The sequence below is a fragment of the Cololabis saira genome, chromosome 7 (genome assembly GCF_033807715.1).
Source record: "Cololabis saira isolate AMF1-May2022 chromosome 7, fColSai1.1, whole genome shotgun sequence".
Lineage (NCBI taxonomy): Eukaryota > Metazoa > Chordata > Actinopteri > Beloniformes > Belonidae > Cololabis > Cololabis saira.
This window is the reverse complement of record NC_084593.1, coordinates 27,774,892-27,788,165: the sequence shown is the minus strand read 5'-3', so window position 1 is coordinate 27,788,165 and position 13,274 is coordinate 27,774,892. Positions and strand designations below refer to the sequence as shown.

Here is a 13,274-nt window from a genome sequence, read left to right as displayed (position 1 = left end):
CAGGACTTAAGTCTTGTCTGTCAAAAGAATGTTGTTCCAGAAGTCTTGTGGTTTATTCACGCATACATTTTAAACCAAAGTTGTGCTTCCATGTTCTTTTGAGAAAGAAGAGGAGGTCTCCTGGCGCCCCATCCAAGCAAGCCTCATTTTCTCAAACTGCAATGTCAAGAATTTCAATATTTAAAATAATACATAAGGGATGTAGAGTGTGATTTTTTATCCCTCTGGGACATACACTGACTGACCTTGTATTGAAATTGCGAGGAAGTCTCTTCCTGGAAAGACTTGCAACTATCTTCAACGTTCTCATTATGGAATTACTTACTCTAAATTGCTTGAAAATGTCTATCATTTGTACAGATTGACTGACAGCAACATTTCTTTCTCTTAGGTCATTTTTGATGTTTTTGCCATTTTGCATGTGATGGAAACCTTGATGCTCCAGGTACTTACACTTGCATTGCCAAGCTAATCATGTGCATTTGATTAGCTTGGCTATTTGGCTGCTATAAAATCCTTTGGTAGCAGCAAGAGTGTACTTAGTTATTTGCACACTGCATCAGCACTTTGGCTTCATTTTGGAAATAATGAAATAATGATAAGGGTATAATATGCCATGTGTTGTTGTTCATCTGAGGCCTTTTTTGAATGCCCATAAACTTTCTTTTTCACATAATTGGACATATGACATGATCTCCTCTGAACCACAAAAATTGACTTTGCTTTGTTTTCAATAACTGTTTGTTTCACTCTCTATTGCAGAAGTTTAGTTTAGTTTAGTTTAGTTTAGTTTAGTTTAGTTTAGTTTATTTATTTAGCAATATAAGACAAATATGAACAAAAAAATGAAAAAAAATGAAATAACATGCAAGGAAAGGAAGAAGCCTGGTGGCTTATATAGAATCCTTTCCATATATGAATAAAACACAAAACAAAGATACACAAGGAAGAGTAAAAAAAAAACAAAAAAACACAAGAAAAAAACATTACAAAGATGAAACAATAAGAAAGTTCTTTAAATGTTTTTTGAATATTGGCAAGGATGGTGATGATTTAAGAGATTTATTGAGTGAATTCCACAAGTGGGGGCCTCTGTAAGTGATGAAAGATTGATGTTTACCAGTTCTACACGGTAAATTAAAATCATCTTTGTGCCTTGTGGCACAAGAATGAATATCGGAATTAACATAAAAGAAATTATGAAAAGAAGAAGGAAGATCTTGTATATAATTTTTAAATTTGAACATAAATAAACATGTTACTATTACTGTGTTAATTTACTCATCTTAAAATGAACCCCTTTAGAGAACTTGTTGGTCAAGGGGTCCTTGGACATTTCCTGAATGCTGAGCTCCTCTCTCCTTTAACACAAATCTTCACTGTCTCTGCCCATAAGTGAACAATGTAAACTGAGTTGGCAAGAGAGGAACTCACGTTCAAAGAACACGTTTTTCCACTCATCTGTATGTACCTGCTTTTCAGCATGCAGAGCCTCTTGAGGCTGATCCAACCTGAACCCTTTCCCCTTCCCTCTGGAATGCCAAAAATGCCACAGGGCACCCCAATCCGCCAACCTTAGACTTCCAGCTGCCCTGGAGATGGTGGAGACATCCAGGGCAGCAGAGGTACAAAACACCATGCAGCGTACGGAGCACAACAACACGCCAATCAATGGGTAACTTCTTTTGGGAGCACAGAAACCACTTTGACTCCACTTTTGGATAAGTGCTGTATATCCTGTGTGCGCTGGTTGGTTGGTGTGCAAAAATGTTTGGAAATCCTATAAAATGATGAACAGAGTGTTATTTGCTTTTTGTGAAATCGTCTAATGGGGAATTAAGCAGTTACATTTTACCTTACTGATAACACTGGCCAAGTCCAATAGCAGATCATGGTCACAGAAAGACAACAATCGAGAGATTATCAAGAAGAATAGATCCTTGAAGTGAGACTTATGCAATTTTGGAACATTTTTAGAGTGCATCCCCAACTGTGAACAGTTTTAACTTGTGTGTTGACTACTCTGATTGGAGTGGTTTATTCAAAAGAAGATTAAATGAGTCTGAGAAAGAGTGATTATTGTTTAAAATGGTTAATAGTTAATAGTTTTATTTAGTGCTGTCAGGTGATTAAAAAAAAATAATCTAATTAATTACAGGATTTATAATTAATTAATCTAATTAATTGCATTTTAATCTCATATCTGCTAAAGGTCCCCAAATAAAGAATTCAAAATCTAGGACATTACAAAATTGCAGTGCATGACTAATCAATTGAATACACTAAGAAGAGAAGATTTGAAATCCACATTTTTATTGGTGAAGTGTGTTTCATAAATGAAATTCAAAATAAAAAGCTCAAGGACATCAGCAAACCAATTACGCCAGGTGCATTATTCAAAAATGCAATACAAATACAGTTAAATAAATAAAATTCAGAAATAAAATAATGCTGAGTCTCAAATAGGCACTTAGGCAGACTCAATTCAAAATTGACTCAATACAGCAGTTCAAGTACTAGTAGCTGTAACGTTTACAGTGGACCTTTCCAGACATGTTTATCGTTTAAATGATAATTCAGGCTGGAGCAGCTGCAGTGATAGGAAAATTCTTTTTTACAAAATGTACAAATCACCACGTTCTTGTTGATAGTCCCATCTTCTTTCTTTTTATACATAGACTTTCCGTTCAAAGGCCCTAGCAAAGATTTTCCCGCCTTGCTCCCCTGAGTCGCGTCCATGTCTGTCACCTGCTTTGTTAGTTTGACTAGCAACGCAGGTGGGAAGTGACCTGCCACTGCCAAGTGGCCTATGGGTCCCTCAATGGGCCAAATTTAAAATACTCGCGCATTTTGCCACTCATAATTAATTGTTTTAATTTTCATAATGCATTAATTAGCAGTGTAATTAATTAATCTAATTAACGCACTAAACTGACAGCCCTAGTTTTATTTCTTCAGTTTCTTCTGTTTGATTATGTCACTTTAGGTTTATTTGATTTTTGTTTTAAGAAAAAAAAAAAGAACTATGAGTTTTTATTTTTATTTCCCCTTTAGGAGCAATAGTAGTTGTTTCTGTATGACTTTATCAGTCAGTTGCTGCATTTCAAACGGTTTGGGGATTTCCAAACAATGTACTGTACTCTTTTACTTTTCAGGAATTCTTATGCGGATTTGCTGTTGTGCTTTGGATTATTGTTGTGCCGCATGAGCTCGCATTGATCCAGCTTTAACTGTGAGACAATCTCACATTTGATTCTAAAACACTCTTGTATACAGATTAGTTCATGGTTAACTTAACGACTCCAATGTGCCCTAGTCTTGTTGCAGCAAAACGACCACAAATCCATAATGATGCTTGACAGTGGGTGTGAGGTGTTTTGTTTTTTTTTCTGAAAAGTTATGCATAGTTTTCTACAAACATGGCACTGGATATCAACGCCAAACAATGCCAAATGGCAAGACTTTCTGTTAACAGCTCCTATGGATGGATGGATGGATGGATGGATGGATGGAGGGATGGAGGGATGGATGGATGGATGGATGGATGGATGGATGGATGGATGGATGGATGGATGGATGGATCTACTTTATTTTTTTTACGACTTCATTGTCTTCCTATGCTGAACAATCTTTTTTCACACTTTGAACTCCAAATGATTTGATGTTGAGAAGCAGTTGCGTTTTCATAAAATCATTAAATATGTTTTTTCTTGTCTTCTCTTTAAAACACACCTGAATGCTCAAGACCAGAAGACTACCAAAATATTTACTTTCATAAAATTCTGGGCCTGCTGATTAAATCACGGGCTGATGATGAAAACCACCTGGCTGTTACCCTCATAAATCCTACTGAAACAGTAAGGGGGTACTTACATTTATATATTTGTGTTTAATCATTTTTGCTTCTTTTTTTTCTTCAATAAATAATGGCACAATGAAAAAAAGTAAAATGTTGTTGAATACCTGAGGTTGTATTTGCCTAATACTAAGACGGTCTAAAAATGATTTTAATATAATGGTTTCATATTTTTTATGTAAAAAAAACTGCATTAAGAAACAGGGCATTAACATTGGCATTGTGTATAGATTAATGCAATCTTTGCAATGTTATTATTTCCCTGCCATTTAAAGGAGAGGTTTCTCTCATGTAATAAATCTGGCCAATGTGGCCATTTCTGGTAGGTTCATGTCATTTTCAACATCATCTCTACTTCTTACTTACATCTCTACTTCTCTACTTCAATGGCTGTTCTTACAGCCATCCCTTTGCTCTGTTTCAAATTCTTGACATATAGATGAAAATCATTTCAGGAATCAATGAAAAATTAATTCCTCTCTCATGCAGCCCCTTTCTTCTGCCCCCTCACACATTTCCCTGCTTTGCAAACTCTGCTGCAGCTGTCAGAGCTGAACTGCATTTCAAAGTTTTCTCCAGAGCCACTTCACAAGGGGCTCCCTCCCCACTGACTGTTAAAACAGCACGTTTTATGTTTTACATTTCAGAACAATGACCTCTGGACATATTTGGATGTGCGGCTACAACACAAATTACATGGTATCATGCAGTAATCACTGGACAAAACAACACCATCTGGGAATCGTAACCTCGCCCAGTTTAAACTATTCGTCTATAAAGACAAAAAAAAAGGCCAGACCTGATCCCTACTGTGATGCTCCTAAGGTATTTTCAAATCTCTTTTTTATCCCTGAAGGTTTAATAACTATCCAGCACAAATAAACTCAGCAAGTCATATCCAAGCTGTTTTTTTTGGTCTTTGTTTTGGTTATCAACCAGGTTCACGTGTTGAAAAATGTTTTATAAATGTGAAATGAGCTTTTACTCACTTTATAGTCTAAAAGAAACCTATATAACAAAGGCTGTTTGCTATCTGTTGCTTAGGTGGGGAGGGGGTCGGGGTCTGGACTCAGTCTATTAACTTAATCCTTTTACTCGTGAGCACATCCAAGAATTAAATCCAGTGATCCACTGGAGAGAAAAATCAAGTCTAAAGATGCTGAAACAGAAGTGCCTTATTTGCTGCCTACAAGAAAATAAAAAAAACTGTCAGATGGCTTGTGAAAATGAACAACACAACAAGCCCAACAACTTCATAATTCACAGGCTTACTGTAACATAACACCTGCTGTCACCACCATTTTCTCAAAATAAAATGGAGGTGACAAGGTGCACAGCACTATAAAAGTATCTACACTTACATAAAAAGGTGCAATTGATAGGCTTTGGTTTGTTTTCTTTCTTCCTGTCTTAACACAGATAATAATAAAGGGGGGAATTTGTTCCAGGGAAAGGTTTAATCTCCTCCCACATAGTGACCTTAATCTTCACTGGTGATTGTGGAACTTCACAAGAGTCCAAGAAAGATACCCATTCCTGTGGCCACAGAATTGTCAATACAGTAATACAAACTTCCTTTATCTTGAATTGAGAAAGAGAAAGATGGTAGAAAATGAAGGGAGCAGCCCAGTCCCAAAAACTGAGCTCCCAGTATTACTCATTTACTGAGTAGTTACCGAAGTGATTAAAAACTGGAGGCCACGGTTGTAACGTGGAGCAACTTTTAAAGTGTGTATTCTGCTAAATGTGTGTGCATTTATATAAATATCGAATAATAACATTTACAAAATCTTCTGTACTGGCCTGTACTTTATGTAAATGACATCCCAAAATGTAACCCCCCCCCCCGACCTGCCTCACTATTAACAATAATGGCCAGTAAGATACCACAAAGAAAACATATTGATGGCCAAAACACGAAAGCTCCTATCTGCAAAATGATCAAAAAATTGTAGTGAAATCTTATAATAGCCACTTCACAACTCATTAAGACCCAGTCGATTTAGTTAACTTATCGTAAAGTAATCTTGTCCAAAAACAGTCAAACATTTACCACAGTAAGTATAAGAAATATCATTGAGAACAATCTAAGGAGAACGCATTATTCCGATAGGAGTTAGATAGGCGTTTCGCCCATCGATAGCAAATATTTAATCCGTTTTATGCAGTTTGAACAACAACGGGTGAAGTATTACAGTGTCATTGTTTGACGAGAAATCAGGCCAAGATGCAGAAGCATCGTGTGAAAAACAAAGTACACATCATGATCCAGTTGGACCACCACCATCAGCAGCAAGAATAAGGGGTAACAGATTCCTGTACGACATTGTCACTGCCTAATGTATTTGTTGTTATGGAGGAATTTCAGCCCGCTTTTGTTCACAAAATTGTTTACCTTCATTGACATTTGTGGACAATTGTTTATAAGTGGCTCTTTTAAAGTCAATCTGCCGAGGTCTGGACTTTGAGCATTTCCAGTCATTCTGTTGTAGATTTGCTAGCGTGCTTGGGATCATTGTCCTGTTGCATGACCCCACTTCAACTTATCTATATTTTTTCTTGCACGTTTTTACATTTTGACTTAAACAAGCAATGACAAGCTGTAATATATATCCTGCACTGTTGTTCATTTGAGGCCGAATTTACCTAATTTTAAAACTTATGATAAGACTAATTCAAACTGAAAGGGGATTGACTCCCTTTCTCATGTGACATAACATGCATGCTGCAGTAAATTATCCTTAGCATGACTCTGTATTAAAGGAGAATGCTAAAGAACCAGACTCTTTCTAACGTACAGAATAAGAATGGGTTCACCACGTGATGAAAACCTGCTCGGACAACTGTTCATAAATTCAAAACCTAATTGTCAATGTAAAATTGTAAGAATTGTGATGATTTTACCATGCTTTTATTTCATAAAAGGTTCAGAGAATCCAAAGAAATCTCTTGATGACAACTGAGAAACCCAACACTGTAGGGCTGTAAGTTACCATCAGGCCCTTATGTAGCGCTGCATTAGAGCAGAAACTATTCTGTAGTGGAAATCACTGTATGTAAACAGCAACACTTGTCAACCTTTAAAAAATGCCAGTAAAAACTCAATTATGCAAAAAGCAAAGAATATATAAAGAAGATCAAGACATGCTGTTGCTTTGTGACCAGCGTATCTTTGGAATGATTCTTTTTTTTTTTTTTTATCATAAACATTACATCTTCCAGCCAAACAGTAAAGTCAACATATAGCCGGTTGTCATTACAGAGTTAAAGAACCAGCACTGGTGATGCGAGTACATTAGTGAATATGATATGAATAACCTGCATCTCCAGTGCTGAACAATATATAAAGGTTTTGGATCTCTGCGTGCTGCCATTCAGCCTACTATCTATTTCAGTGTTTTTTCAGCAAGACGATGCCAAACCATATTGTGCATGTACCACAGTTACTTTGTAACAAAAGAGTCAGGAGCCTAGAGCCTCATTAAACACTTCCAGGATACTGTTAAAAGGAAAAGTCATTCAACAAAAGAACATGTCTTTGTCACAGCTTCTGTGAAAATGTGTTTCTCTGTTTCAAACAAGACTGAACAGCTTCATTCCAGGGACTTCTGTGTCAAGATTAACTTTTTTGTCTCCTTTTTGTCTCCTATACATAAAAAATGAAGCATTCCCTATGTGATAAGAACTAATCTAAACGTTTTCTGCTGAAAGCATGTGATATAGTCCTAACCAGAATGGATTTCCTGTAAGGAAGCAGGAAACTGGTGGTATGACACCACAACTAGTGTCTATAAGTGGTGTCATTGTGACATTCTTATAAGAAAAGCATATAGATATATTTTGGGCTATGCTTCAGAAGCTCAAATATGTGGTAACAATATCTCATGTGTGCATTATAGAGAAAATACTGCCACATCATATTCCTCCCTAAGTATGTCAGTTATAAGAAAGAGATGGTTAGTTTATTTTGTTGTGTTAACTGTAATTTCGAGCCACCTGCAGGTAAAAGATTTCGCCAAAAAGCCCTCTGTCACAAAATAATTAGGTTTACCCATGGTTGTAAATTAAGTTACTATAACAGTGGTGTGAATGTGTACGAGTTATTGATTTGGCTGTTACTCATTAAAATGTGACCTAAATAAAATCAATAATGGTGTTTACCAAACAAGTAGTAACATGCTCCTTGGAGCATGTCTATACCGCATGTATACTGGAAGGTAGTTAAAAACAGCATGTTAAAATATTGACGAGGTGCAGGCGTTCTTCAAGTTTAGTGTTGACTGGAAATCTGAGCTATAATAAAGGAGCTTGCATTAGGAATGGGCGATATTTTACCGTTCACGATAAACCGTCAAAAAAATTCCCCACGGTAAGAAATTGCCATCTCGCGGTAAAAACGATAAAGGAAGGAAGGAAGATGAAAGAAAGAAATGAGCCAGAAAGAAAGAAAGAAAGAAAGAAAAAGAAAGAAAGAAAGAAAGAAAGAAAGAAAGAAAGAAAGAAAGAAAGAAAGAAAGAAAGAAAGAAAGAAAGAAAGAAAGAAAGAAAGAAAGAAAGAAAGAAAGAAAGAAAGAAAGAAAGAAAGAAATGAGCCAGAAAGAAAGAAATGAGCCAGAAAGAAAGAAATGAGCGAGGAAGAAAGAAAGAAAGAAAGATAGAAAGAAAGAAAGAAAGAAAGAAAGAAAGAAAGAAAGAAAGAAATGAGCCAGAAAGAAAGAAAGAAAGAAAGAAAGAAAGAAAGAAAGAAAGAAAGAAAGAAAGAAAGAAAGAAAGAAAGAAAGAAAGAAAGAAAGAAAGAAAGAAAGAAAGAAATGATGATGAGATAGGTTTATAGTTACAAAGGTGGAGTTGAATTAGTATTTTTTTTATCGTCATCTTTATCATTATCGGGATAAATGCCAGAAATTATCGTGATACATGTTTTAGTCCATACCGCCCATCCCTAGCTTGCATATGCATCACAAACTGCTATTAAAAATAGTGCTACATGAAAAGGTAAAGGCTGATTTATGGGTCCGCGTAACACCAACGCAGACCTACGGCGTAGGGTACGCGGCGACGCGCAGCGTACCCTACGCCGTAGGTCTGCGTCGATTTAACGCGGAAGCAAAATCCAGGTTTAAGATGTCAGATTTTGTTTCTATTCTTTCAGATTATTGCATAATGGTTGCAAGAGTCTCGCCCTGGACAAAGTTGCCCCCCTGTTTGTCCACCTGTTGTTCCGTACTACTCACCCACTTTGAACTGGGACGTGGGGTCGTCCGGGCTGGTGTGCTCCTTCACCAGCATCATGTGCAGGATGCCGAAGGAATTCTGAATCCCAAAGATCGAGCCATTGCACCAGGTTGCAGCAAAAACTACGAGCCAGCCCCAGCCTCCTTCGGGGGGGACGAATCCCTCTTCATGCATCTCCATTTGGACCCCGGGAGGCTTGCAGTCTCCGTGGATCTCGGTGTGCAGCTCCTTGCTGCTCTCCGCGTCCCCCGCATCTCTCTGCTCCATCTGCGGCTCTAAGCTCGGCTGCTCCGTCCCAGAAACCTCGCCGGACGAATGCGCCGGATTGTCTAACCCGTTGGTCCCCATGCTGCTGCCTGGTCCGGACGAGAGGTGGTGGTGGTTACTCTGGGATTTGGGCGCACAAGCATGGAATATAGGTCACTGAAGAAGTCAGAACAGAACACACCGATTTGAATAACAGATTTGATTGGCTATCTGTCAAATGTGCACTCTTTTACTGGCATACAAGCCCCGAAAGTCTGAGCTGCAACTTCCCCCCGAATAAACCCCAACCTGCAAAACAGTCCATGTATCGTCCTGTATTTCCAGGAATTCACTCGTATATGGGTTTTAATACAAGCATGTGTTGCCGCGGACTACCTATAGAGGCTCGCATCATGTGTTTATTTATGCCGCGTTCCATTTGTCCTCGGAAGTGGGGATTTCCCAGTTCCCAGTCGGAATTTTCAACTGGAACGCCCCTCGAAGTGGGATTTCCCACTGGGAAAGTGGGAGAGTCTTCACCACCCCCGAGTTCACATGTTTTGCCGCGTTCCATTTATCCTCGGAAGTGGGGATTTCCCAGTTACCAGTTGGATTTTTCAACTGGAAGGCCCCTCGAAGTGGGATTTCCCACTGGGAAAGTGGGAGAGTCTTCACCACCCCCGAGTTCACATTCCAAGATGGCTGCCCCGATTGTAAACAGTAGAAGAGAGCTCTGTAATAATTCGTAGCACTTCATTCTAGTTTTGGTCACACTAAATCAGTCGTATACAAGTTTTGTTCGGCATATATATGCTGCTATAGTGTCATTTACATTTTTCATGTGGTATATGCGAACTACAAACTTGTTTACCTACTTTGTAACTGGAACGCTGATAACTCGGCTGTTACGTCATTCCCAGTTCCGAGTTCCGACTTCCGAGGTAAATGGAACGCAGCACATTTACTTGCGCCGGCGCCGCGCTCGGTGGGTCCGTTTCACCTCCACACCGCGTTGTCCGGTAACGCAGTCCGCAACCCGCGTCGGAACATCCCGCGGGCGGCGTTAATGGAAATGACTCGGCCCTCCTTCTCTTTCCTCTGTCATCTTCACGCCGTTGCTAGTGAAGGTTTGGAAAGGCCCGTGTGAATGCCAGCCGTGAGCTGTGTCGCGTCGGCTCTCAACTGTCAGCACAGCCCCGCCGTCATTGAGCGGGTCGCCCCCGCCTCCGACCCCCGGTGGATAAAGCCGGAGCCAATGGCGGAGCGCTCGGCCGCGCTCGGCCCTGTATCGACGCTGTGTTTTGTGCCACTTCACGGAAATACCCGAAGGGTGTGAACTGGAAATACGAGTTAACGACATCCTGTGGCTAGAATGAGTATCTTTTCTTTTTTAATAGTAAGTAACTAATCTAATTTTCTGGCAATTATGTCCTTCAGTTTGTTCAACATGGCCTTAACTATGTCTCATTTTCTGGTAATTGTGTTGTTATTAGTTACCAATTGTGTATAAGCAGGGAAAACCGGACTGTGCAATTACCAGGACAGTGCAATAACTTTGTGCAATATTACACGACACTTTTTCTATCCTTATAATTCTTTTTATGGCACCCCATTTTCTATTTTTATTTTATTGTTTTACCTTTTACTTTTATTTGTATTTGTATCTTTATTTTTAATTTTCTTATCTTTTTATCTTTATATGGGTGTTTGGCTTTTAGGGTGTTTGATTTGTAAATGACAGTGTGTGTGTGAGATGGAGATGTCAATTTCCCCAAGGGAACCTCCCAAAGGGATGAATAAAGTCGTCTGAATCTGAATATGAATATGAAAAAACTATGAAAATTCAGGCTTTTTGAGGTGTCTACAGTAAACACTTGTGGTGTGTTTCCCGGTATTACCTATAGAGGCTCACATCATATGCTTATTTACTTCTCTTTCACATACACACTGCATCAGTATAAAGGTTTTATCATGAAGTGGTAAGGAGTTACTTTTGCTTTTTATAAATTGTTCATATCACTTGTTCATATGTGTGTTAAAAAAAGTGAAAGCCATGCTGTGAGTGAGAAAAGCAAAAAACAAAAGCAGTTGCTGTTATAAGTGAAATGGAGAAAAAGTACTTGACTGGAAGTGGATTTGAGATGTAGTTACTGTGAACACTAATGGTACATCAGACACATGTAACACAAACAGTTTCATTCCGTTAAATTCAATAATATTTAATTAATCCCTGAAATGAAATGTCATATTTCTCTAAATCTGTCACTTTATAAACTTACTGTAGTACATTATTGTTGTAGGCAGGAAGAGATCTGCAGCGGTCTGCAGAGCAACAGGCCTGACTCTGTTCACTGTACAAGGAAGAGTTACCAGTGTTGTCCGTTATGGGTCAGGGTTGTGGGTCATCCAGGAAAAGACCACTCACGTGAGAACAAAGGCCTTTGATTGTAGGTTAAAGGTTAAAGGTGGTCATTCAGAATACCTTTAAGGTTATTTGCAGCAACCCTTCCTCAACTCCTTAACTCTAAAACATGCATTCATCAATGTAATTATGTTATTACGCAATATTTGAAAACGTTACATTGTTCCCTTGTACATTTCAAAGGCCTCATGCAGCTGATGCCAGTCCTGCCCTCTACTGACACTGCTTACACACATTTACTGATGTATGAGTAGTGGAGTTATCCATTATGCACTTATAATAATCTCAGATTTTGATCACTTCTGCCGGTCACAATGCAGATGTCTCTTTAGTTACTGCTCCTATTTAAACACCAGCCAGTTGAGTTGTCTCAATGCCCAGTTTGTCTTGCACAGCCTTTACTTTGATGCTTAAAGTTGATTCTTTCTTAATGGTCATCTTTTTCCTTTCCATCCTTCTGTTATCACAGCCACTCGAGCATGACACCTACCCACCCTCAGAAATAATTCAGCCCTCAGTCCTATGGGACCAATAAATCAAAATCAAAATCAGAATCAGATTGTCCATTGTTTAAGATCCATTTGAACTCACCTGTCTATGAAATCCACATGCAGGCCAATTTATGAGAGGTAAACTGGGGAGTAATATCTTTGGCAAGGACTCCTGGAAAGGAGAATCTTGTATTCAGTTCACTAAAATTATGATTACTGGCTCAGCTGCTCTATCTGTGGAGTTGTAGCCACTCAAAACTACTAAGACTATTACAACTACTACTCTTGCAGGTCTCTGTTTAACCCTGTGATGGACTGGTGTGTTTGGTGGCTGTCACTCATTGACAGCTGGGGTATACTTCACCCCACCCCAGACCCCAACCTCACTATATCAAGCAGACTGAAACTGATGGACTGATTTTAAAACGGAAACAAGAAAAAGAAAGAAACTCATTTTGAGAATATATCAAGTGACCCCAACGTGAATTTACCACTAGGGGGAGCTCCAACTAAGTGTAAGTGGTCATTTCTGCAGAAACAAAACATAGCAGATAAAGAGTAAAAACATAGTTTTAAAATATGTAACAGTACAAACGACTATAATCTAACACATTTTATTGTTTGTTGCTTTTTTTGTTGTTTATTTTATTTTGTTTTTTGTGGGGGTTTTTTAAGTCCCATCAAATTTTAACACATGCATAAGTCAAAGAATTGCAAACATTTAAACATAACAGTAGTAGAAGCATAGGTTTAAATAATAACATTTGTCATGGCTTAATGGCATTAGTTGCGTCATCTTCCTGGTAACAATGTTGTATCTGCACTCTTCCTACTCCGATGACAACCGTCAGAAAAATATAGCATTACCATAGTCGTATTGATTACAGTAGATACAGCTGAAGGCCAGAAAGAAAAAATATTTGAATCCACTGCCAAGAGAGCAGTTTTTAAGTAAAATAGGTGTGTGTGATAGCCTTGAGATATATTGACAGAATTGGGCAATATTGTGTATTATAAATAGATA

At 38.4% G+C, this 13,274-nt stretch overlaps 1 protein-coding gene across 4 annotated transcripts in view; it reads right to left on the bottom strand.

Annotated features, from left to right (window-relative positions):
* The window catches only part of slc16a2 (solute carrier family 16 member 2), a 31,709-nt gene extending 21,084 nt beyond the window's left edge, over positions 1 to 10,625 (bottom strand). The window contains exons 1-2 of one of the 4 annotated variants that reach the window (XM_061725439.1): positions 10,209 to 10,625; positions 9,091 to 9,478 (exon numbers count right to left, since the gene is read on the bottom strand). In XM_061725439.1, the coding sequence (XP_061581423.1) occupies positions 9,091 to 9,439 (349 nt within the window). In that variant the 5' untranslated portion in view covers positions 9,440 to 9,478; positions 10,209 to 10,625. Of the gene's footprint in view, positions 1 to 9,090; positions 9,515 to 10,208 lie in introns of all 4 variants that reach the window. The other 3 variants (XM_061725438.1, XM_061725437.1, XM_061725440.1) reach the window with 3 other exon arrangements.
* Positions 10,626 to 13,274: the final 2,649 nt, after the last annotated feature.